General features: G+C 44.0%; 1 protein-coding gene across 1 annotated transcript; it reads left to right on the top strand.

Moving 5' to 3' along the window:
* The first annotated feature begins 2,839 nt into the window (after window positions 1-2,839).
* Window positions 2,840-5,035, top strand: LOC123121457 (probable xyloglucan endotransglucosylase/hydrolase protein 28). The gene is made up of 4 exons (XM_044541450.1): window positions 2,840-3,180; window positions 3,377-3,477; window positions 3,582-3,790; window positions 4,225-5,035. The coding sequence occupies exons 1-4, from the start codon at window positions 2,943-2,945 to the stop codon at window positions 4,706-4,708; spliced, it is 1,032 nt and encodes a 343-aa protein (XP_044397385.1). The 5' UTR covers window positions 2,840-2,942; the 3' UTR covers window positions 4,709-5,035.
* The last annotated feature ends 22,720 nt before the right edge of the window (window positions 5,036-27,755 follow it).

Raw genomic sequence — 27,755 nt, 5'->3', positions numbered from 1 at the left:
CGGCGGCGGGGTAGCGCAGGTGCGGCAAGGCGCGGCGACGGCTGCGGGCTGGACAGGAGCAGGGCGTGGGAGAGCGCCCCAGCGAGCGAGCGCGAGCGGCCACAACATGCCACAGCGGGCGCGGACGGCAGCTGACGTTTTGGGGTTGGTTGCAGCGTTGGGCGACTCGAACAGAAGTCGGACGCACATGTCCGCTTTCACACCCATCGCCACCTCAAACGGACGAAATCCGGACAAAGGAGACGTTCATGTGAGATCGTGCGGTGGAGTTGGCCTAACCGCTGATTTCCTGAATGGGCACACATGCGGCTACTAGGTACCACTAACCGCCGCTGCTGCTTGGAGGAGACGGAGTGGGAGAGATGAAGGAGAAATGGGAAGGGACGAAGAAGAAAAGATGGAACGAAGATGACATGTAGGGCGAGAACCCCCTCATCGTAGTTTCTCATGTGCATGCCACATCAGCCCGGCAGGCAGGTCCCACTGGTCATATTAGCTGTTAGAGCGGGCAAATCGGGAAATTCGTGCATGTATTTTTTTTTCCGGCAAAGATGGTCGTTATGTGTAAAAGTAAACTCAAATGTGGTGTTTTCTTTACTTACCCCCTTCGCCCCATCTCCACCCATCTCAAATGTCCTTTTTAAAATTTATTACTCTTCAAAAAAGAAGAAAGGAGGCCTCTCATTAGTCATTACGAACATATTCCAGGTTAGTTTTCGTACATTCGCAGCAGAGGCCCGTCCATCCTCCGTCCATGTTCCGTTGGCGCATTCATGCGCCGTAGAGCTTGTCTGCTGTGAAGTAGCCGGTCTCACACCGAGTACAGTACGTATTTCGGTCCGCGGCAAATACATGTACACCTCTTGAACACTCTCTCCTTCCGTGCTCTCATGGTCACCGAGTAGCGGTAGCGTACTACCAAAAGTTGGGAAAATTTTACCGCGCGGCTCCGTTCGCAAGTACTCCTACTCCACTAGCAGTAGTACTGCACAGCATTGTCAAGCTACCACTACCACCACGGACCCCGCGATCGCAAGTGGCCTGGCATGGCATGGCACGGCGTACGTCCAGGAGCAAGCAGCCAACCCCAGGCCGTGTCCCGTCTGCGTCCGCAATTAAGAAAAAGGCACTGCCTTTCCCAGAGGCAAAGAACGGGAGCAGAGAGAGAGGGAGGGGGACACGATAATGATGCTACACGCCGTTTAAACCCTCGGCTCTGGGTTCAGAAATTAACCTGTGAGCCGCTGCTCCTCACTGACATATGGGCCCAAGCCTATCTTTTCACTGTTCGGTAGCAGTATACTGCCATCCAGCCGCAGTTACTCATCGCAGGCGAGAGAGTAGTGGTTGTACGGTAGGCTCGGAAAAGAATTTACCGCGATGTGAAACGTCGACAGACCTGTCCCCGCAAAAAAGTAAAAACGTCGAAAGACCTGGAACGAGTGATCCCTATCGGAGTGTCTCAGTGGTCCTCGCGTACAGTACTAATGATGCCAGTATATACATGAAAAAAAGTTGTACTCCGAAATGCTGTTATGGAGGACGAGCTCCATGAAGTTGTTTTGTTGAAAAATTAGGAAATTATTTTTTGAAGTTCTACTATTTTGTTAAAAAAATAACGCATGTTCATGCGGGTGTATACTACAGGTGAGCAAAGTTTTGAGATGACATACATTAAGGTGAGAACTACTCAAAAAAGGAAAAATCATGATTTTGAAAACGGTGAACATATATGCACTGTTTTTTCTTGCGGGTAACAATATATGAACTGTTCACTATATATGGACTGTTTTTTTTTTCTGTGCTATGCTATCCAGTAGATGGACCGACCAACAACCTAATTTTGCGCATCATTTCTTTTGTTTCTCTTTTTCAGAAGGAAGCTAAGAAGAGAGGCAAGAACTAGTTTTTTTGAACTTCTTAAGGTATGTACTTTCTATGGTCCATGCAGTATGTTCTATGAAGTTCTATGTAGGTTTATTTATACAAAACTTAGACTTAATTGAGAATTTTAGCATGTTTTTAAGACCATATTGATTTATTTTTATGTGATATTGGTAATTAATTCGATCGTTCATATGTCATATTTCTTATCAAATTTATTTTCTTTAAGGCGGACCACCATGTTCTCAAATGCAGAAAATAAATTTCGGCGCGTACTTGTAGTTGACCCTGTAGCGGCCGCCGAGGGTGGCCCAGGCGGAGCCCTGCCACTGTGCATACATGTAAAAGGCATCCATATTAACGTGTTTGATTTTTCTCAGAAATTTTTTAAACCAGACGCGAAGTTTAAAAAAATAATAAAAACGACTTCCATCGCTCCATCGATCGTCCTCCAAAATGCCCTAGGTAGTAGTACTCCTACTACCACTACGATTTTCATTTCTTTTTAGTACTCCCTCCATTTTTTTTAATCCGCATATAAGATTTGGTCAAAATCAAACTTTGTAAAGTTTAACTAACTTTATAGAAAAAATATTAACATCTCCAATACTAAAGTTATATGTTATGAAAATTAATTTCATCATGCATCTAATATTATTGATTTCATAGTGTGGATGATGATATCTTTTCCTATAAAGCTAGTTAAATTTTATAAAGTTTGATTTTGACCAAATCTTTTATGCAAACTAAAAAGAAACGGAGGGAGTACTTATTAATTAGTATAATAAAGAAAGATGACATGCAATTTTGCGACCTTGGTGTGCGCGCAGTAGGGGCCCGCCCTGCCAGGAATCCAAGACACCGGACGCTGGGCCCGAACACGAGGACTAATTCAAATCGCCGAACAAAACTGTAGCAGCTCACGGCCCGAGAAAAAGGCGCTCACACAACTGGAGAGAGAGAGGGAGAGAGAGAGCCCATCACAATAAAATCGCACCTATCACGGCAGCGTTGCGCAGAGGCAGAGCCGAGCTCAGAGTGGAGAGAGAGGTGTGGAGATGGCGTCCAGCTCATCGTGTCCTCCTCCGTCGCCGCGGCTCTCCCACCTCCTCCCCGTCCTCGTCGCCGCGGTCGTCCTGCTCGGCCGCGGCGGCGAGGCCAGGCAGCCGGCGCCGCTCCACGGCGTCGTGCGGTCCATGGCCTTCGACGAGGGCTACACCCAGCTCTTCGGCAGCGGCAACCTCGCGCTCCGCCGCGAGGGCAAGCGCGTCCACCTCGCCCTCGACGAGTCCACCGGTGAGTGCTGCCCGGCTTTAGCGGCCGCGTTTATGCGATTCCGACGTAATATGCGGGTGCGCATTGCACTTCTTTGCTTCACGAACGGGTCCCTCCTCTTCGGTCTCCTAAGGCAGAAGGAGGGCGGTTTTGTGATTTTGCCAACTTCAGGGTGTTGTTCACAAGACGTGTCTTCGTCTTCCTCTTCCTTGTGCAGGCTCCGGGTTCGCCTCCCAGGACCTGTTCCTCCACGGCTTCTTCAGCGCCGCAGTGAAGCTCCCTGCCGACTATGCCGCCGGTGTCGTCGTTGCATTCTACGTACGTTCAGTCTTTCCTTGCTACTCTCCCCGCTGTGCATCTTACCACCAAATCAATGCTAATCCGAAGCTAAAGAAGGTGCTTGTTTGTGTTTTCGCATGCAGCTGTCGAACGCCGACGCGTACGAGAAGACCCACGACGAGCTGGACTTCGAGTTCCTGGGCAACGTGCGCGGGCGCGACTGGCGGGTGCAGACCAACGTGTACGGCAACGGCAGCACCGGCGCCGGCCGGGAGGAGCGCTACGACCTCCCCTTCGACCCCACGGACGACTTCCACCACTACTCCATCCTCTGGACCCAACACCGCATCATGTGAGCCAGCATCCCATTCTTCCCCATCAGCGTTCCACTGTTCATTCCTCTGCTTCTCTCATTTCCATCTGCTTGGCCTACTTCGGGTTCGGGGTGGAAGAAGCGCACCATAATAAATTTATGTAACTATGATGATATTCCTGGTGTGGATTTGGAAGTTGGATTCCTGAGCGCTCGTGGGGAGAGCCAGGCACAGACCTTTTTGGCGTTTTTCTTGCTCTGCCCGCTGCTTGTGTCACCACCCTTCTGACCTTGGCAAACTTGGGTCATTCCGAGATCTTTGCGCCTGTTTCAATGCGCATTGCCTGGATTCTTTTACCAAAAGAATCGATGACGTTTCTTTCTGCACATAAAGAAATATATAGAACAAAGCAATTTATAATTTGTGGTTTCTCTTTTTGTGAACTGCACTGACATTTGTGTGCTGGCTGCAGATTCTACGTGGATGAGACCCCGATGAGGGAGGTGGTGAGGACGGAGGCCATGGGCGCGGCGTTCCCCTCCAAGCCCATGTCCCTCTACGCCACCATCTGGGACGGTTCCGCCTGGGCCACCCTCGGCGGCCGCTACAGGGCCAACTACAAGTACGCGCCGTTCGTCGCCCAGTTCGGCGACCTCGTTCTCCAGGGCTGCCCCGTCAACCCCATCGACCACTCCGCGGCGGCGGCGTGCGGCACGCCCTGGTACGAGCCTGTCGCCGCCGCCTTGTCCGCCGAGCAGCGCGCGGCGATGTCGGGGTTCAGGCGCGGCCACATGTCCTACTCCTACTGCCACGACCGCCGCCGGTACCCCGTCGCCCTGTCAGAGTGCGACGCCGCCGCGCTCCCGCGCTTGTTCGGCCCGGACGGGATGAAGTACGGCGGCGACCGCCGGCACCGCCGCGGAGGGCGCGGCCACCGCTCCGACGTCGTCATGTGATCCCGCGCGGCCGGCGCGCCGACCCGTCGCGGCACGGCTCCGGCGTTCCGGCACCGAGGATGACACGGGATGTACAGAGGCGGGCGAGGCGGCGTACGTGCTTGCCAGGGTGACTGCGCGGTGCCGTGTGCGGTGGAAACCGGTCGGAATTTATTCCCCCATTGTTGTCACGAAGGTTTCGCCCGCGGCGGGTACGCGACTCACGCGCGCATTGTACTCCCGCCCTGCCCCATCCGCCATTCGGGGGCCAGTAGCTAGCTTAGCGTTTATTATTGTCTCCCTGGACCATCCGCGCCATTGATGATCAATTCAACGACGTTAAAATTCCGACTTGCTCCTAGTCCCATCACTGTGGCATGCATGTACATGGCCGCTCGTGTTGCAGTAGCAACCTCGTCGTAGGCTCGTAGCCGTAGCTTTCACGGGGGATAAAGACGAGGAGCTCGTGATCTCGCGCCATTTTCAACGGTGGAACGCACTGTTGGGCGCGGCGTAGGGAGGTACGACGCTGGGCTCCAGCGCCGGTGGCGGCACATGCATGGCGCGTCCGACGGGGGAGGCAAGCGTACCGGGTGGGTGGCCGGGTGGGCACGACCGCACGAGCCGCTGGTGCTGTCAGGGATTCCGGGGCAACGTTCACCGGCTAGGAAAGATTCTATAGCTACATGACGCTGTGCGTGCTCCTCGTTCATGTCAGACGCTGTGCCCGTGAGGGAGGGGAAGTTCGGTCGTTCGCGCGCTCGCGGCCGATAGAGGAAACTGGCCACTGCAGGCGAGGTACACGATTGTGTGGCTCCTGCGTGGACAGAACGCTGCTATGTACACGATTGCACGAACATAATTGGATCGACGGTCGGACCCACTTATCAGTGATTGTTCGTAGAATTTGGGATAAACTTGTGGTGTGTGAGAAGAAACGTGCTGGTGGTTCAGTAATAACAGTAGATAAATTCTGACACCGCTACAAAAACCTGCTGCAATCACGGGGTCGTCCTGCTAATGCATCCAAGGTTTGGTATTTCGGGACCCTAATCCTAGAGCGACCAGTTGCGGCAAGCTGTCCCCGTCACCAACCCCCGTCTCCCAAGTCCAACCATATGGCACCCACATGATCTGATGACCATAGGCATTGTTGCATTTGCACTAGCAGGAGGCAAGGCAAGGGCATCTCTGACTCAGTTGGCTACTCTATTATTCCGTGGTAGTAATTGAGTATGTATATTGATGATATTGCAGTCACACGGGCTGGTAGTAGCACGCAATCCAACTGACTGTCTACGCAGTGCGCGGGTTTTTATGAAGCAGCGTGATAAACTGCCGAGTTTGTTGCGTCAGGTTTAAATGTCCGGCCAGTTTGATTCCTTGAGATGCAGACCTCACCGCAGTGTTCGCAGTTATGCCGTGGATCAGAACTCCGGGGAAAATGTTGCACAAGTAGGGTTTTCTTCCTCTGAGGCGACTCGTCCTCTCAGAGTCCTATACCCGATCCCGGTGAATCTCGCAGGGGTATTCCCTGGGGCTACGACGTCTCGCTCGCGATGGCGTCCTCCTCGGATGCAAACTCAGCGACTAACGGCGGCGGCGGCGGTGGTGGCGGCTTTGGCGGCGGCGGCAGAGCGGCCGCTGATCCCGATCTGGAGAATTTTTTCAACCAACTGGATCTCAATGAGGAAGAATTTGATGACGTGGAGATAGATGAAGAGGATCCGGAGATCAAAGAGCGTCCGTTGGTTAGCTCTAGCTAGGGTTCATACCGACAAAACTCTCTCCGTCAGCTTTCTACAAGGAGATGAGGGCGGCTTGGAACCCTGCGCAAGGTGTTAGATTCCGGCCGGTCGGGCCGAACAGATTCGTCGTCCAGGCCTCGTGCTTGGGGGACTGGGAACGGATCATGAAACAAGGGCCATGGTTATTCCGCAACATGGCGGTGCTGTTGTGCACGTATGATGGATTCAGTCGGGCTGAAGACGTGGTGTTTGATCACATGCCAATATGGCTTCAGATTCATAAGCTCCCGGATCCCTATTGCAAGGAACACATTGTCAAGAAGCTGTTGAAGGGCGCTGGGGAGATCTTGGAGATGCGGCTGAATGGGAACACGAGAGGTGACTATGTGAGGGTTAGGGTGAATGACAACATCAAAAGCCCCCTTACTAAGTTTGTCAGTATTGTGCGAGCAAGGGAGTGACAGGTGTACCTTGTTCGATATGAAAAACTAGCTCGTTTCCGCAAGGTGTGTGGGCTGATAGGCCATGATCATAAGGAGTGTGGTCTAAGTATGCATGATAAGAAACATATGAAGTATGGGGCCTGGTTGTATGTGGACGGGCCGTCTAGTCCAGAACAGGGCGCTGCTACAAGTAGGCAACCCGCCCCCCGTCCCTCGGGTAAGGCGGGGAGCCCGCCAACTCCTTCTGCTCCAAGGGAGGAGAGGACCGACCCGGAAACCCTAGACACGGCGACAAGCCCTCTGAAGCAGGTTGCACTAGAGTCTCCCACTTGCACTAGAGTCAATAATCTAGATTACACAGTAATGATTCTAACACCCATGGAGTCTTGGTCCTGATCATGTTTTGCTCGTGAGAGAGGCTTAGTCAACGGGTCTGCAACATTCAGATCCGTATGTATCTTGCAAATCTCTATGTCTCTCTCCTTGACTTGATCACGGATGGAATTGAAGCGTCTCTTGATGTGCTTGGTTCTCTTGTGAAATCTGGATTCTTTTGCCAAGGCAATGGCACCAGTATTGTCACAAAAGATTTTCATTGGACCCGATGCACTAGGTATGACACCTAGATTAGATATGAACTCCTTCATTCAGACTCCTTCATTTGCTGCTTCCGAAGCAGCTATGTACTCCGCTTCACAGGTAGATCCCGCCACGACGCTTTGCTTAGAACTGCACCAACTGACAGCTCCACCGTTCAATATAAACACGTATCCGTTTTGTGACTTAGAGTCATCCGGATCAGTGTCAAAGCTTGCATCGACGTGACCATTTACAACGAGCTCTTTGTCACCTCCATAAACGAGAAACATATCCTTAGTCCTTTTCAGGTATTTCAGAATGTTCTTGACCGTTGTCCAGTGATCCACTCCTGGATTACTTTGGTACCTCCCCGCTAAACTGATAGCAATGCACACATCAGGTCTGGTACACAGCATTGCATACATGATAGAGCCTATGGCTGAAGCATAGCGAACACCTTTCATTTTCTCTCTATCTTCTGCAGTGGTCGGGCATTGACTCTGACTCAACTTCACACCTTGTAACACAGGCAAGAACCCTTTCTTTGCTTGATTCATTTTGAACTTCTTCAAAACTTTATCAAGGTATGTGCTTTGTGGAAGTCCAATTAAGCGTCTTGATCTATCTCTATAGATCTTGATGCCCAATATATAAGCAGCTTCACCGAGGTCTTTCATTAAAAAACTCTTGTTCAAGTATCCTTTTATGCTATCTAGAAATTCTGTATCATTTCCAATCAACAATATGTCATCCACATATAATGTTAGAAATGCTACAGAGCTCCCACCCACTTTCTTGTAAATACAGGCTTCTCCAAAAGTCTGTATAAAACCATATGCTTTGATCACACTATCAAAACGTTTATTTCAACTCCGAGATGCTTGCACCAGTCCATAAATGGATCGCTGGAGCTTGCACACTTTTGTTAGCATCCTTTGGATCAATAAAACCTTCAGGTTGCATCATATACAACTCTTCTTCTAGAAATCCATTCAGGAACACAGTCTTTACATCCATTTGCCAAATTTGATAATCATAAAATGCAGCAATTGCTAACATGATTCGGACGGACTTAATCATCGCTACAAGTGAGAAGGTCTCATCGTAGTCAACTCCTTGAACTTGTTGAAAACCCTTCGCAACAAGTCGAGCTTTGTAGACAGTAACATTACCATCAGCGTCAGTCTTCTTCTTGAAGATCCATTTATTCTCTATGGCTTGCCGATCATCGGGCAAGTCAACAAAAATCCACACTTTGTTTTCATACATGGATCCCATCTCAGATTTCATGGCCTCAAGCCATTTCGCGGAATCTGGGCTCATCATCGCTTCCTCATAGTTCGTAGGTTCATCATGGTCAAGTAACATGACTTTCAGAACAGGATTACCATACCACTCTGGTGCGGATCTTACTCTGGTTGACCTACGAGGTTCAGTAGTAACTTGATCTGAAGTTTCATGATCATCATCATTAGCTTCCTCACTAATTGGTGTAGGAGTCACAGGAACAGATTTCTGTGAAGAACTACTTTCCAATAAGGGAGCAGGTAGAGTTACCTCATCAAGTTCTACTTTCCTCCCACTCACTTCTTTCGAGAGAAACTCCTTCTCTAGAAAGGATCCTTTCTTAGCAACGAATGTCTTGCCTTCGGATCTGTGATAGAAGGTGTACCCAACAGTCTCCTTTGGGTATCCTATGAAGACACATTTCTCCGATTTGGGTTCGAGCTTATCAGGTTGAAGCTTTTTCACATAAGCATCGCAGCCCCAAACTTTAAGAAACGACAACTTTGGTTTCTTGCCAAACCACAGTTCATAAGGTGTCGTCTCAACGGATTTAGATGGTGCCCTATTTAACGTGAATGCAGCCGTCTCTAAAGCATAACCCCAAAACGATAGCGGTAAATTAGTAAGAGACATCATAGATCACACCATATTAGTAAAGTACGATTACGACGTTCGGACACACCATTACGCTGTGGTGTTCCGGGTGGCGTGAGTTGCGAAACTATTCCGCATTGTTTCAAACGAAGACCAAACTCGTAACTCAAATATTCTCCTCCACGATCAGATCGTAGAAACTTTATTTTCTTATTACGATGATTTTCCACTTCAATCTGAAATTCTTTGAACTTTTCAAATGTTTCAGACTTATGTTTCATTAAGTAGATATACCCATATCTTCTCAAATCATCTGTGAAGGTGAGAAAATAACGATACCTGCCACGAGCCTCAACATTCATCGTACCACATACATCAGTATGTATGATTTCCAACAAATCTGTTGCTCGCTCCATTGTTCCGGAGAATGGAGTTTTAGTCATCTTGCCCATGAGGCATGGTTCGCAAGTACCAAGTGATTCATAATCAAGTGATTCCAAAAGTCCATCAGGATGGAGTTTCTTCATGCGCTTTACACCAATATGACCCAAACGGCAGTGCCGCAAATAAGTTGCACTATCATTATAAACTCTGCATCTTTTGGCTTCAATATTATGAATATGTGTATCACTACTATCGAGATTCAACAAAAATAGACCATTCTTCAAGGGTGCATGACCATAAAAGATATTACTCATATAAATAGAACAACCATTATTCTCTTATTTAAATGAATAACCGTCTCGCATCAAACAAGATCCAGATGTAATGTTCATGCTCAACGCTGGCACCAAATAACAATTACTCAGCTCTAAAACTAATCCCGAAGGTTGATGTAGAGGTAGCATGCCGACCGTGATCACATCGACTTTGGAACCATTTCCCACGCGCATCGTCACCTCGTCCTTAGCCAATCTTCGCTTAATCAGTAGTCCCTGTTTCGAGTTGTAAATATTAGCAACAAAACCAGTATAAAATACCTAGGTGCTACCGCGAGCATTAGTAAGGTACACATCAATAACATGTATATCACATATACCTATGTTCAGCTTGCCATCCTTCTTATCCACCAAATACTTGGGGCAGTTCCGCTTCCAGTGACCAGTCCCTTTGCAGTAGAAGCACTCAGTCTCAGGCTTTGGTCCAGACTTGGGCTTCTTCACTTGAGCAGCAACTTGCTTGCCGTTCTTCTTGAAGTTCCCCTTCTTCCCTTTACCCTTTTTTTGAAACTGGTGGTCTTGTTGACCATCAACACTTGATGCTCCTTCTTGATTTCTACCTCCGCAGCCTTTAGCATTGCAAAGAGCTCGGGAATCGTCTTATCCATCCCTTGCATATTATAGTTCATCGCGAAGCTCTTGTCGCTTGGTGGCAGTGATTGAAGAATTCTGTCAATGACACTATCATCAGGAAGATTAAGTCCCAGTCGAATCAAGTGATTGTTATACCCAGACATTTTGAGTATATGCTCACTGACAGAACTATTCTCCTCCATTTTGCAGCTGTAGAACTTATTGGAGACTTCATATCTCTCAATCCGGGCATTTGCTTGAAATATTAACTTCAACTCCTAGAACATCTCATATGCTCCATGACGTTCAAAACGTCGTTGAAGTACCGGTTCTAAGTCGTAAAGCATGGCACACTGAACTATTGAGTAGTCATCAGCTTTGCTCTGCCAGACGTTCATAACATCTGGCGTTGCTCCTGCAGCGGGTTTGGCACCTAGCGGTGCTTCCAGGACGTAATTCTTCTGTGCAGCAATGAGGATAATCCTCAAGTTACGGACCCAGTCCATGTAGTTGCTACCATCATATTTCAACTTAGCTTTCTCTAGGAACGCATTAAAATTCAATGGAACAACATCACGACCCATCTATCTACAACAATATAGACATGCAAAATACTATAAGGTACTAAGTTCATGATAAATTAAAGTTCAATTAATCATATTACTAAAGAACTCCCACTTACATAGACATCCCTCTAATCATCTAAGTGATCACGTGATCCAAATCAACTAAACCATGTCCGATCATCACGTGAGATGGAGTAGTTTTCAATGGTGAACATCACTATGTTGATCATATCTACTATATGACCTTTCGGTCTCAGTGTTCCGAGGCCATATCTGCATATGCTAGGCTCGTCAAGTTTAACCCCGAGTATTCTGCGTGTGCAAAACTGGCTTGCACCCGTTGTATGTGAACATAGATCTTATCACACCCGATCATCACGTGGTGTCTCGGCACGACGAACTTTCACAACGGTGCATACTCAGGGAGAACACTTGTACCTTGAAATTTAGTGAGAGATCATCTTATAATGCTACCGTCGAACTAAGCAAAATAAGATGCATAAAGGATAAACATCACATACAATCAATATAAGTGATATGATATGGCCATCATCATCTTGTGCCTTTGATCTCCATCTCCAAAGCACCGTCATGATCACCATCGTCACCGGCGCGACACCTTGATCTCCATCGTAGCATCGTTGTTGTCTCGCCAACTATTGCTTCTACGACTATCGCTACCGCTTAGTGATAAAGTAAATCAATTACATGGCGATTGCATTTCATACAACAAACCGACAACCATATGGCTCCTGCCAGTTGCCGATAACTCCGTTACAAAACATGATCATCTCATACAATAAAATTTAGCATCATGTCTTGACCATATCACATCACAACATGCTGTAGCGACCAGACCTCAAACAGTCTAGTCTCTGTGCATAAGTGTCATCCCTGGATCGGTAATGCTGACACGCACAGTACTTGAAGGATTTATAACAGAGTAGCAATCACACACTTATTACATCGAATGTCTCAAAAGAGAACTTTTACAATAAATATGGATTAAGGCCATCTAATTACGATAACAGTGGAAGGCTTGGAAGATAAAGTGAGTCCATCAACTCCAACGGCATCACTGAGTATAAGACCACGACCTATAGCACCTTACTCGTCGTCTGAAAAGTCTGCAACATGAACGTTGCAGCCCGAAAACGGGTCAACACCAAGAATATGCTGGCAAGGTAACACATAGAGTAATGAACAGAATAATGCTATCACTACATGCATATTTGGCTGGTGGAAAGCTCTATGGTTACGGTTTTGCATAAAGCCAATTTTTCCCTACTACAAAGGAATATATTTTATTTAACTACAAAGTTGGTTGAAAAATATTGAGAAGGTAAACCCCCTCTCAATCCCAATTAAAAGTAATCATTAACAACCCAACAAATTATTTAAGTAACGTGATGAGATCGATATGATAATCCAAGAACTAGATACTCAAGATGTCCATAATCGGGGACACGGCTAACCATGATTAGTTTGTACACTCTGCAGAGGTTTGTGCACTTTTCCCCACAAGACTCGATCTCCTCCGTTGGATTTCTCGCACTACATGGTGTTTGAGAAACGGATGACCGAGACACAGTCTTTCAGAAGCGTTAGCACCTTACGATGGGTAGACAGTTACACCTACTTTCCCCTACATCTGCTAGTCTACCACTGTAAGAGTTCACACGACTTAATCAACTATGCTAGAGCCCATAATAGCTTGTGGATGCACATGGAAGTTTCTAGTATGAATAATCTCATGATCCCTTTGAGCCTGGGTGGCGGTCCATAGGAGAATCACACGGTACCCCGGGATTTCCAAAAAAATCCAGGCAATCGCTGGGTTCCCCAGGTGCCTCAATCCACCCAGATGTAAATTAAAGTAGCCACCTTAATTTAACCATTAATTAACAATCTCACATCTGTCATGTAATCACTCAAACCCAATCCACGTCTACGAGCATAGCATAGCAATATAAGCAAACGTAGAAGTAACTCCCAAGGGTTTGAATGCAGGGCAATAGGTTCCTACATCATCAACTACTTCCCAATACCCACATGTTATCAATCCTACTCATGCAATGTTTGAGGGTTGAATCTAATGCATAAAAACTGGGTATGAAAGAGATATGATCAAAGTGTTACTTGCCTTGCTGATGATCCGTGAAACCTAGAGACTCATAGTAGCACGCTTCGCACTCCGGGTACTCTATCGCAAACAAACAATACATACATAAGCAATCAAGCAAGGGTGCACGGGTAAAACTCAAAATAAGAGATCTAACCAGAAAGTTCAACTTAAGAACTCCGGTTTGCAAAAAGAATCAAATCGAACGAAGCAACGAAACTCAAACGGCGAAAGAAACAAGCTTCGTTTACTAATCTGGACCTAAGTCAAATTTTTACAGTAGCAAAAACTTCTTTAAGTTGGTTAAACAGAAAGAGGGTTTCGAGACGAAACTCTAGGCGCTTGAATCGCCTGATTCCGATAAACGAGCGAAAAGTTATACTAAAACGAAAATCAGATCGGAAATCGCGATCGAAAATAATCGCGGAAAATCCGAGAAAAAGAAAAACTGACGAACAGGCTAACGAACGAACGTTCGCTGTCTGCGGTTAAACGACGAAAACCGTTCATTAAAACGAATGTACGGACGAACGTCCGCAAAATAAGTAAACCGAAAAAAAACTAAACCGATCTATATAAAAAAATCTAGGGTAAAAAAACCAAACGAAAAACCGGGCGGTTTTCTCGCGGAAACCGGCGGCGGTCAACCTCGGGCGGCGGGACGGCGGCGGCGGGGCGGCGCTAGGGTTTGGGCGGCGGGGCGGCTCGGGTTGGGCTGCGGGGTGGCCTCCTGGCTTAGAAGGGCCGGCCGGGCCAAGAGTCCTAGCCGGACACGGCCCAGTAGGTCGGTTGACTTTTTTTTCTTTTTCTTTCTTTAAAATATTCCGTGCAGAAAAACAAAAAAAAAATACTAAACGGACTCCTAAAATCCCGAAATAAATTTTCCCCGTCCTCTAAAATCTAGCCGGACAAGATGAACATTTATTTGGGGCTAAAAATGCAATTTTGAAAAACGCGTATTTTTCCTAATTCAAATAAAATCAAATAAAATCCAAATAAATTCAAATATTTGTTTTTAATATTTTTCCTCCAATATTTCATTATTTTGGAGAATTCATATTATCCCCTCTCATATATTTTAAATATGAAACATTTTTCGGAGAGAAAAATAATTAAAACAAATGATCATATTTTCAAAATTTGAGAAAACCCAAATATGGATCAAGGGAAATTCCATGATGAGTCTGAGTAATCATGTCCTAGTTTGGTGCCAATAGAAGGAAGGGAGACAATACAATTGGATGGATTTTAAGTATGCTAGGGAGCTGGAAGTTGGATGTTGGATTAGAGATCCGTTGCCCCGATGATGAGTTCAAGGTTTGCAAGTGATGAGATGGACCATAACCCACAGGCCCCATGACCTGCCAAGAAGCAAGCACACTCTTGCTGAAGGAAAAACCCTAGAAGAAGTTACGATTTTATCGATAGACAATCTTATAGGAGTAACGCAAAACCTGAGAGTTGTGAATGAACGATAGATGTTTCTTTGGCTTGCAGAATCTATGGATATATCCGAACTTGGTTCGTCGACAAGAGAAATTCTGCAATGCTTGTGAGGATGACCGAGTGTTAGAATGCGAGATTCGCTAAACCGTATACAAGGTAATGATTTGGGTGCGGGATGGATTGATCGCCATACCGACTAACTCTTATTATTCGCCTTGCTATGTGGGATGGTAAATCTGAGTGACTTACCTATAGTAAAGAGACGACGATCAAAACCCTGTTTAAACCTTAGAATGGTATAAGAATTTTTTTCTTGTACAAGGCAGCTTTTGCCAACCGTAGGTCATACGGTGAGGATCAACTAGACCCATTTCCTGCAGGAGAAACCCTAAATTGTCGACCCCCATGAGATATCGATAGTTGTTTAGTAGTGGCGCCAGACCCGTCAGCTAAGAAGACCCAATCTCGGAATAACCTTTCCAAGAAGAAAGGACAGAAGAATTGAGGAAAAGGTTATGCCGCTACCGGAAGAGCCAGAGAAGGAATTATACTGAAGATCTGAGAAGACCGGCCCTGTCAAGAATAAGGATGGAGTATATGAGTATTGATGGGACCGTAACAATGTTTCTAAGGGTGGTAGCACCCCAGACCCCTGTGATGATTGATGGATTTTGAGAAGACCCCGAACCTAACCTATTTCTTTCTAGCCTCTCTGAATCTCGAGCACGAGATTCATTTTAAGGGTGGTAGGTTTGTAACATCCCAAAATTCTAAATTTTGGAATGTTATATTAAATAGATAGATTTGATTGATTGTTTGATTGTGTGAAATTGAGTGAAATTCGAAATTTTTGAAAGTTAAATGAGAGGGAATAAAAGGACTTTCCCAAACTTTCATTTTGCATTTATGATCTTCGTGAATTCAAATTATTTTCAAATACAAAACCCTAGAGAGAAGATGACATGACTTCTTCCATTTAAATAAATGAAAAGGGTGTTTGAAAATATTTGAATTCCATTTGGAAATATTTTTCCAACTCAGAAACTTTATGCAACTCAATGATTTTCACGAGAGAAGATAAAATGACTTCTTCAAAACATATGAAATATGAGTTGGGAGTTTCAAAGAAACTCAAATTTAAAATCCATTTGAAATTATTTTTCAATTTGGGTTATTTGAGTTTTATTCAAATTATTTTTGTCCAAAAATAAAATACATGGAAATTAGGGTAAAATGATTCCCTACAATAGAAAATTGGAGAAAATTTAATTTGAAATCATTTTGGTATTTTTAAAATGATTTTTAGTGGGTTTTATTGAATCAGTAGCATTGTTTGATTTATTCGATTTTTTGTAGATTTTATTTAAAGTTATAAAAATGTTCACGTTGTAGAAAATTGTTTTCTGAAAATTTTGATATATTATATGCCTACATAATATTTATTTATTTATTTATTTTGTTTTAGTTACTTTTAGTTTGTCTGTGTTTAAAAAAATGTTTATTTTTTTTAAAAAATAGTAGGCCGAAGCCGACCAAGCCAGGCCGGCCCAGGTAGAGGTCGAGCCAGCCCAGCCAAGCCACTCGCCCGCGCGCGCGCCGCAGCAGGCCGCGGCCCAGCGGCCCACGTCCTAGTCGTCCCCGACCCTCGCTCGGAGACCAACTCCAGCACGCCACCGCCGCCGCTGCCGTGTCCTCACTGGACTTCTCCACCGCCTCGCCCCTTCCTCCAAGTCTCCTCCTTCCCTTTATATAGCCCGGACCCCGGTCCCGTTCCCCTCGAAACCGGAGCCACCGGAGTCCGCAGCCGCCGCCACGCCCTCGCCGGAGTTGCCGCCGCCGCCGAGCTTCACCGCCATCGCCCCGCTCCACCCTGTCACTCCCGACCGACGCCGCCCACTCCAACCTCACCGCCGCGCCGTGCCGAGCGCCCTGACGCCCTCGCCGCCGCCGGAGACCCACCGGAGCCGTCTTCCCCGTCGCCGGCGAACTCCATGCCGCGGTAACCACCGCCTCTCTCCCTCATCCGTTAGATCTAGGATCGACGGTTCAGATTAGACTAGGATTTATTTTTTTATTTTATTTTGAACCGGTATGCTCTAAATAGCGAACGTTCACTAGTTAAACCTCTGTAGTGGACGAATTCGTCGCTTATGCTTCTGTAGCGAACATTCGTTCGATAGGATTTTTCTTTTTATTTTAGTTTTCGGCCAGGGATCTATTTGTGAGTATTTTATTTATAGTTTAGTCCCTGGTTTTCAAACTAGCACATCTTTTACACCGGTTGTCCAAATCCAACGAAACCAACGCCTACTTCTTCGTATTGATCCCCTCTATCCAGTAATCCAACTCAAACATGTTTTTAAAATTTTAAAATTTGAATTAGACCAGAATTGAATTCAAACTTCGTTTGATCGTAACTTGAGTTTTATAACTCCGATTTAGTTGATTCTTTTTGCAAATCGAAGCTCTTGACCTAAACTTTCTGATAAGGCCAAATTCACATAATTTTGGTACTGTTAGAAATTGTTTTATGTTGCAAGAGTTATTTGTTTGGTTTTGATGTTTTCCGACTCGTCTTCTTCGATCTTTCCGATCTTTTGAGTGATTTCTTATGTGTGGTTACTATTGCTTGCTTACGATAGATTGACCCGAGTGTGACGAGTAGAACTATCAGGAGTTGTGAGTGCGAATCATCTTCATCAACAGTACAAGGCAAGTTCACACTTTGATCATATCCCTTTCATACCCAGTTTTTATACATTAGTTTCAATCCTCAAACATTGCATGGTTAGGAGTTGATAACATGTGGGTATTGGGAAGTAGTTGATGAGGTAGGAACATATTGACCTGCATTCAAACCTTGGGAGTTACTTCTACGTTGCTTATATTGCTATGCTATGCTCGTAGACGTGGATTGGGTTTGAGTGTATTCATGACAGATGTGAGTATTCTTAATTAATGGTTAACTTAAGGTGGCAACTTTAATACACATCTGGGTGGATTGAGGCACCTGGGGATTCCAGTGATTGCTTGTATTTTTGGAAATCCCGGGGTACCGTGTGATTCTCCTATGGACTGCCACCCAGGCTCAAAGGGATCATAAGATTATTCATGCTAGAAACTTCCGTGTGCAGCCACAAGCTATTATGGGCTCTAGCATAGTTGATTAAGTCGTGTGAACTCTTACAGTGACAGACTAGCAGATGTAGGGGATGTAGGTGTACCGGTCTACCCATCATAAGGTGCTAACGCTTCTGAAAGACCGTGTCTCGGTCATCCGTTTCTCAAACACCATGTAGTGCGAGAAATCCAACGAAGGAGATCGAGTCTTGTGGGGAAAAGTGCACAAACCTCTGCAGAGTGTACAAACTAATCATGATTAGCCATGTCCCCGGTTATGGACATCTTGAGTATCTAGTTCCTGGATTATCATGCGTATCTCATCATGTTACTTTAATTTAAATTTGATTGGGTTTAATCACGTTCTTAATTGGGATTGAGTTGGAGGTACCTTCTCAATGTTTAACAACCACCATGATAGTTAAATAAAAATTTATTCCTTTGTTGTAGGAAAAAATTGGCTTTTCGCAAAAACCTTATAACCATAGAGCTTTTCCACCAGCCATATATGCATGTAGTGATAGCCTTTGTTCATCATTTCTCTATGGTGTGAATTTGCCAGTACATTCAATGTACTGACCCTTTGTGGCTGCAACGTCTCATGTTGCAGGATTATTCTTACGACGAGTAAGTGATACGTTAGGGTTACGATTTCTACACTCAACTTTGCCGTTGGTGTTGATGGGAATCCACAACCTTGTTACTTCCGCTATTTGGATTGAGGTAATAGTATTTATGTTATTTTATACATGTGATTTACCTCTGTTATAAATCCTCGAGTACTGTGTGTGTCAGCATACCGATCCAGGGATGACACTTAAGCACATACACTTGACCGTCTGAGGTCGGGTCGCTACACATGCCCTGCAAAAACAAGTTAGACGTCCTCTACTTTGTTGTTGCAAGTTTTACGTGGCTGCTACGGGCTGAGCAAGAACCGTTCTTACCTACGCATCAAAACCACAACGATTTTTCGTCAAGTATGTGCTGTTTTAACCTTCAACAAGGACCGGGCGTAGCCACACTCGATTCAACTAAAGTTGGAGAAACTGACACCCGCCAGCCACCTGTGTGCGGAGCACGTCCGTAGAACTAGTCTCGCGTAAGCGTACGCGTAATGTCGGTCCGGGCTGCTTCATCCAACAATACTGCCGAATCAAAGTATGACATGCTGGTAACCAGTATGACTATTATCGCCCACAACTCACTCGTGTTCTACTCGTGCATATAACATCTACGCATAAACCTGGCTCGGATGCCACTGTTGGGGAACGTAGTAATTTGAAAAAAATTCCTACACACACGCAAGATCATGGTGATGCATAGCAACGAGAGGGGAGAGTGCTGTCTGATACGTCCATTTTGCATCATGCTTTTATATCAATATTTATTGCATTATGGGCTGTTATTACACGTTATGTCACAATACTTATGCCATTTCTGTCTTATTTTACAAGGTTTACATGAAGAGGGAGAATGCCGGCAGCTGGAATTCTGGGCTGGAAAAGGAGCAAATATTAGAGACCTATTCTGCGCAGCTCCAAAAGTCCTGAAAATTCACGGAGACAGTTTTTGGAATTAATAAAAAATACTGGCGAAAGAATCCACCAGAGGGGGCCCACACCCTGGCCATGAGGGTGGGGGCGCGCCCTACCCCCCAGGGCGCCCCCTGCCTCGTGGGCCCCCTGGCAGGCCTTTGGTGCCCATCTTCTGCTATATGAAGTCTTTTACCCTGGAAAAAATCATAAGCAAGCTTTCGGGACGAAACACCACCGCCACGAGGCGGAACCATGGCAGAACCAATCTAGGGCTCCGGCGGAGCTGTTCTGCCGGGGAAGCATCCCTCCGGGAGGGGGAAATCATCACCATCGTCATCACCAACGATCCTCTCATTGGGAGGAGGTCAATCTCCATCAACATCTTCACCAGCACCATCTCCTCTAAAACCCTAGTTCATCTCTTGTATCCAATCTTTGTCCCAAAACCTCAGATTGGTACCTGTGGGTTGCTAGTAGTGTTGATTACTCCTTGTAGTTGATGCTAGTTGGTTTATTTGGTGGAAGATCATATGTTCAGATCCTTTATGCATATTAATACCCCTCTGATTATGAACATGAATATGATTTGTGAGTAGTTACGTTTGTTCCTGAGGACATGGGAGAAGTCTTGCTATAAGTAGTCATGTGAATTTGGTATTCGTTCGATATTTTGATGAGATGTATGTTGTCTTTCCTCTAGTGGTGTTATGTGAACGTCGACTACATGACACTTCACCATTGTTTGGGCCTAGAGGAAGGCATTGTGAAGTAATAAGTAGATGATGGGTTGCTAGAGTGACAGAATCTTAAACCCTAGTTTATGAGTTGCTTCGTAAGGGGCTGATTTAGATCCATATGTTTCATGCTATGGTTAGGTTTACCTTAATACTTCTCTTGTAGTTGCGGATGCTTGCAATAGGGGTTAATCATAAGTGGGATGCTTGTCCAAGAAAGGGCAGCACCCAAGCACCGGTCCACCCACATACCAAATTATCAAAGTAACGAACGCGAATCATATGAGCGTGATGAAAACTAGATTGACGATAATTCCCATGTGTCCTCGGGAGCGCTTTTCTCTATATAAGAGTTTGTCCAGGCTTGTCCTTTGCTACAAAAAGGATTGGGCCATCTTGCTGCACCTTATTTACTTTCATTACTTGTTTCCCGTTACAAATTACCTTATCACAAAACTATCTGTTACCGATAATTTCAGTGCTTGCAGAGAATACCTTACTGAAAACCGCTTGTCATTTCCTTCTGCTCCTCGTTGGATTCGACACTCTACTTATCGAAAGGACTACGATAGATCCCCTATACTTGTGGGTCATCAAGACTCTTTTCTGGCGCCGTTGCCGGGGAGTGAAGCGCCTTTGGTAGGTGGAATTTGGTAAGGAAAAATTTATATAGTTTGCTGAAATTTACTGTCACTTGTCACTATGGAAAATAATCCTTTGAGGGGCTTGTTCGAGGTATCTTCACCCCGACCAGAGCAAAGAGTTGCTACTCAACCTACTGAACCTAATGAAAATGTTTACTTTGAAATTCCTTCGGGTATGATAGAGAAACTGCTAGCTAATCCTTTTACAGGAGATGGAACATTACATCCCGATTTGCACCTAATCTCTGTGGATGAAGTTTGTGGATTATTTAAGCTTGCAGGTATGCCCGAGGATGTTATCAAGAATAAGGTCTTCGCTTTATCTTTGAAGGGAAAGGCATTGACATGGTTTAGGCTATGTGATGATATGGGATCATGGAACTACAACCGATTGAAATTGGAATTTCATCCGAAGTTTTATCCCATGCATCTTGTTGATCGTGATCGTAATTATATATGTAATTTTTGGCCTCGCGAAGGAGAAAGCATCGCTCAAGCTTGGGGGAGGCTTAAAAAATGTTATATTCATGCCCCAATCATGATCTCTCAAGAGAAATGATTATTCAAAAAATTTATGCTCGGCATTCTCTCAATAATCGCTCCATGATTGATACTTCTTGTACTTGCTCTTTTATGATGAAGACTATTGAATTCAAATGGGATTTATTGGAAATTATTAAATGCAACTCCGGAGATTGGGAACTCGACGAAGGTAAGGAGTCAGGTATAACACCTAAGTTTGATTGTGTTAAAACTTTTATGGATACCGATGTTTTCCGTGAATTTAGCACTAAATATGGGCTTTACTCTGAGATAGTAGCTTCTTTTTGTGAATCCTTTGCTACTCATGTTGATCTCCTGATACGTCCATTTTGCATCATGCTTTTATATCGATATTTATTGCATTATGGGCTGTTACTACACGTTATGTCACAATACTTATGCCTATTCTCTCTTATTTTACAAGGTTTACATAAGGAGGGAGAATGCCGGCAGCTGGAATTCTGGGCTGGAAAAGGAGAAAATATTAGAGACCTATTCTGCACAACTCCAAAAGTCCTGAAACTCCACGAAAGTTATTTTTGGAAATAATAAAAAATATTGAGCGGAAGAAGTACGCCAGAGGGGGACCCACCTGGCCACGAGGGTGGGGGGCGCGCCCTACCCCCCAGGGCGCGCCCCCGCCTCATGGGCCCCCTGTTGGCTCTCCGGTGGCCATCTTCTGCTATATGAAGTCTTTCGTCAAGGAAAAAATCATAAGCAACCTTTCGGGACGAGACTCCGCCGCCACGAGGCGGAACCTTGGCGGAACCAATCTAGGGCTCCGGCAGAGCTGTTCTGCCGGGGACACTTCCCTCCGGGAGGGGGAAATCATCGCCATCGTCATCACCAACGCTCCTCTCATCGGGAGAGAGCAATCTCCATCAACATCTTCACCAGCACCATCTCCTCTCAAAACCCTAGTTCATCTCTTGTATCCAATTCTTGTCTCCAAGTCCGGGATTGGTACTAGTAGGTTGCTAGTAGTGTTGATTACTCCTTGTAGTTGATGCTAGTTGGTTTATTTGGTGGAAGATCATATGTTCAGATCCTTTATGCATATTAATACCCCTTTGATTATGAACATGAATATGCTTTGTGAGTAGTTACGTTTGTTCCTGAGGACATGGGAGAAGTCTTGCTATTAGTAGTCATGTGAATTTGCTATTCGTTCGATATTTTGATGAGATGTATGTTGTCTAGCCTCTAGTGGTGTTATGTGAACATGGACTAACACTTCACCATTATTTGGGCCTAGAGGAAGGCATTGGGAAGTAATAAGTAGATGATGGGTTGCTAGAGTGACAGAAGCTTAAACCCTAGTTTATGCGTTGCTTCGTAAGGGGCTGATTTGGATCCACATGTTTCATGCTATGGTTAGGTTTACCTTAATACTTTTGTTGTAGTTGCGGATGCTTGCAATAGAGGTTAATCATAAGTGGGATGCTTGTTCAAGTAAGAACAGCACCCAAGCACCGGTCCACCCACATATCAAATTATCAAAGTACCGATCGCGAATCATATGAACGTGATGAAAACTAGCTTGACGATAATTCCCATGTGTCCTCGGGAGCGCTTTTCTCCATATAAGAGTTTGTACAGGCTTGTCCTTTGCTACAAAAAGGATTGGGCCATCTTGCTGCACTTTATTTACTTTTGTTACTTGTTGCTCGTTACAAATTATCCTATCACAAAACTATCTGTTACCACTTATTTCAGTAATTGCAGAGAATACCTTGCTGAAAACCGCTTATCATTTCCTTTTGCTCCTCGTTGGGTTCGACACTCTTACTTATCGAAAGGACTACAATAGATCCCCTATACTTGTGGGCCATCAAGACTCTTTTCTGGCGCCGTTGCCCGGGAGTGAAGCGCCTTTGGTAGGTGGAATTTGGTAAGGAATAATTTATATAGTGTGCTGAAATTTACTGTCACTTGTTACTATGGAAAGTAATCCTCTGAAGGGCTTGTTCAGGGTATCTTCACCCCGACCAGTAGAGCAAAGAGTTGCTCCTCAACCTACTAAACCTACTGAAACTGAAAATGTTCCCTTTGAAGTTCCTTCGGGTATGTTAGAAAAACTGATAGCTAATCCTTTTGCAGGAGATGGAACAAAGCATCCTGATGAGCACCTAATCTATGTGGATGAATTTTGTGGATTATTTAAGCTTGCGGGTATACCCGATGATGTTGTTAAGAAGAAGGTCTTCCCTTTATCTTTGGAGGGAGATGCATCGACATGGTATAGGCTATGTGATGATACGGGGTCATGGAACTACAAACAATTGAAATTGGAATTTCATCAGAAGTTTTATCCTATGCATCTTGTTCATCGTGATCGTAATTATATATATAATTTTTGGCCTCGCGAAGGAGAAAGCATCGCTCAAGCTGGGGGGAGGCTTAAATCAATGTTATATTCATGCCCCAATCATGAGCTCCCAAGAGAAATAATTATTCAAAGCTTTTATGCTCGGCTTTCTTAAAACAATCGCACCATGCTCGATACTTCTTGTGCTGGCTCTTTTATGATGAAGACTATTGAATTCAAATGGAATTTATTGGATAGAATTAAACGCAACTCTGAAGATTGGGATCTCGACGAAGGTAAGGAGTCAGGTATGACACCTAATTTTGATTGTGTTAAGTCTTTTATGGATACCGATGTTTTCCGTAAATTTAGCACTAAATATGGACTTGACTCTGAGGTAGTAGCTTCTTTCTGTGAATCTTTTGCTACTTATGTTGATCTCCCCAAGGAGAAGTGGTTTAAATATCATCCTCCCATAGAAGTAAAAGTAGCTGCACCTATTAAAGTTGAAGAAAAGACTGTCACTTATAATGATCCTATTGTTCCTACTTCTTATGTTGAGAAACCACCTTTCCCTGTTAGGATAAAGGATCATGCTAAAGCTTCAACTGTGGTTCGTAAAAGCAATATTAGAACTTATACACCTCCTGAGCAGATTAAAGTTGAACCTAATATTGCTATTGTTAAAGATCTCTTGGCTGATAATATTGATGGGCATGTTATTTATTTCTGCGGTGAAACTGCTAGAATTGCCAAACCTTGTGCTAAAGATAAACATAGACCTGTGGTAGGCATGCCTGTTATTGCTGTTAAAATAGGAGATCATTGTTATCATGGCTTATGTGATATGGGTGCTAGTGCTAGTGCTATACCTCATGACCTATACAAGGAAACTATGCATGAAATTGCACCTGCTGAGATAGAAGGTATTGATGTTACCATCAAACTTGCTAATAGAGATACAATATCACCAATTGGAATTGTTAGAGATGTTGAAGTCTTGTGTGGGAAAACTAAATATCCTGCTGATTTTCTTGCTCTTGGTTCCCCACAAGATAGCTTTTGTCCCATTATTTTTGGTAGACCCTTCTTGAACACTGTCAATGCTAGAATAGACTGCGAAAAGAGTGTTGTTAGTATTGGCTTGGGTGATATGTCCCATGAGTTTAATTTCTCTAAATTTAGTAAACAACACCGTGAAGAACAATTGCCTAGTAAGGATAAAATTATTGGTCTTGCTTCTATTGCCGTACCTCCTAGTGATCCTTTAGAACAATATTTGCTAGACCATGAAAATGATATGTTTATGAATGAAAGAAGGGAAATAGATGAAGTATTCTTTAAACAGGAACCTATTCTGAAACACAATTTGCCTGTTGAAATCCTAGGGGATCCTCCTCCACCCAAGGGTGATCCCGTGTTTGAGCTTAAACCGTTGCCTGATACTCTTAAATATGCTTATCTTGATGAAAAGAAGATATATCCTGTTATTATTAGTGCTAACCTTTCAGGGCATGAAGAAGAGAGATTATTGAAAACTCCGAAGAAGCACCGTGCTGCCATTGGATATACTCTTGATGATCTTAAGGACATTAGTCCCATTCTATGTCAACATAAAATAAATTTGGAAGAAGATGCCAAACCGGTTGTTGATCATCAACGAAGGCTGAATCCTAAGATGAAAGAAGTGGTAAGAAAAGAAATACTAAAGCTTCTGGAGGCAGGTATAATTTATCCCGTTGCTGATAGTCAGCGGGTAAGTCATGTCCATTGTGTCCCTAAGAAGGGAGGTATTACTGTCGTTCCTAATGATAAAGATGAATTGATTCCGCAAAGAATAATTACAGGTTATAGGATGGTAATTGATTTCCGCAAATTAAATAAGGCTACTAAAAAGGATCATTACCCCTTACCTTTTATCGATCAAATGCTAGAAAGATTATCCAAACATACACATTTTTGCTTTCTGGATGGTTATTCTGGTTTCTCTCAAATACCTGTGTCAGCCAATGATCAATCAAAGACTACTTTTACTTGCCCTTTTGGTACTTTTGCTTATAGACGTATGCCTTTTGGTTTATGTAATGCACCTGCTACCTTTCAAAGATGCATGATGGCTATATTCTTTGAATTTTGTGAAAAGATTTGTGAGGTTTTCATGGACGACTTTTACGTCTATGGATCCTCTTTTGACGATTGCTTGAGCAACCTTGATCGAGTTTTGCAGAGATGTGAAGAAACTAACCTTGTCTTGAATTGGGAAAAGTGCCACTTTATGGTTAATGAAGGTATTGTCTTGGGGCATAAAGTTTCTGAAAGAGGTATTGAGGTTGATAAAGCCAAGGTCGATGCTATTGAAAAGATGCCATGTCCCAAGGACATCAAAGGTATAAGAAGGTTCCTTGGTCATGCCGGATTTTATAGGAGGTTCATTAAGGACTTCTCAAAAATTTCTCGGCCTCTGACTAATTTATTACAAAAAGACATACCATTTGTCTTTGATGATGATTATGTAGAAGCATTTGAAATACTTAAGAAAGCATTGGTCTCTGCACCTATTGTTCAGCCACCTGATTGGAATTTACCCTTTGAAATTATGTGTGATGCTAGTGATTATGTTGTAGGTGCTGTTCTAGGGCAAAGAGTGGATAAGAAATTAAATGTTATTCAGTATGCTAGTAAAACTCTAGACAATGCTCAGAGAAATTATGCTACTACTGAAAAAGAATTCTTAGCAGTCGTATTTGCTTGTGATAAGTTCAGACCTTATATTGTTGATTCTAAAGTAACTATTCACACTGATCATGCTGCTATTAAATATCTTATGGAAAAGAAAGATGCTAAACCTAGACTCATTAGATGGGTTCACCTGCTACAAGAATTTGATTTGCATATTGTTGATAGAAAGGGAGCTGAGAAACCCGTTGCAGACAACTTGTCTAGGTTAGAAAATGTTCTTGATGACCCACTACCTATTGATGATAGCTTTCCCGATGAGCAATTAAATGTCATAAATGCTTCTCGTACTGCTCTGTGGTATGCTGATTATGCTAATTATATTGTTGCTAAATTCATACCACCTAGTTTCACATACCAACAAAAGAAAAAGTTCTTCTATGATTTGAGACATTACTTTTGGGATGACCCACATCTTTATAAAGAAGGAGTAGATGGTGTTATTAGACGTTGTGTACCTGAGCATGAACAGGAACAGATCCTACGCAAGTGTCACTCCGAAGCTTATGGAGGACACCACGCTGGAGATAGAACTGCACATAAGGTATTGTAATCTGGTTTCTATTGGCCTACTCTCTTCAAGGATGCCCGTAAGTTTGTCTTATCTTGTGATGAATGCCAAAGAATTGGTAATATTAGTAGACGTCAAGAAATGCCTATGAACTATTCACTTGTTATTGAACTATTTGATGTTTGGGGCTTTGATTATATGGGACCCTTTCCTACCTCTAATGGATATACACATATTTTAGTTGTTGTTGATTACGTTACTAAGTGGGTAGAAGCTATTCCAACTAGTAGTGCTGATCATAACACTTCTATTAAGATGCTTAAAGAAGTTATTTTTCCGAGGTTTGGAGTCCCTAGATATTTAATGACTGATGGTGGTTCACATTTTATTCATGGTGCTTTCCGTAAAATGCTTGCTAAGTATGATGTTAATCATAGAATTGCATCTCCTTATCACCCACAGTCTAGTGGTCAAGTAGAATTGAGTAATAGAGAGCTCAAATTAATTTTGCAAAAGACTGTCAATAGGTCTAGAAAGAATTGGTCCAAGAAACTTGATGATGCATTATGGGCCTATAGAACTGCATATAAAAATCCTATGCGTATGTCTCCGTATAAAATGGTTTATGGAAAAGCATGTCACTTACCTCTCGAACTAGAACATAAGGCATATTGGGCTATTAAAGAGCTCAAATATGATTTCAAACTTGCCAGTGAGAAGAGGTTATTTGATATTAGCTCACTTGATGAATGGAGAACCCAAGCTTATGAAAATGCCAAGTTGTTTAAAGAAAAAGTTAAAAGATGGCATGACAAAAGGATACAAAAGCGTGAGTTTAATGTAGGTGATTATGTATT

This window comes from Triticum aestivum, chromosome 5D, assembly GCF_018294505.1.
Source record: "Triticum aestivum cultivar Chinese Spring chromosome 5D, IWGSC CS RefSeq v2.1, whole genome shotgun sequence".
Classification (NCBI taxonomy): Eukaryota; Viridiplantae; Streptophyta; class Magnoliopsida; order Poales; family Poaceae; genus Triticum; species Triticum aestivum.
Note: the sequence above shows the minus strand (reverse complement) of the source record. Positions and strands in the feature narration are given on the sequence as shown.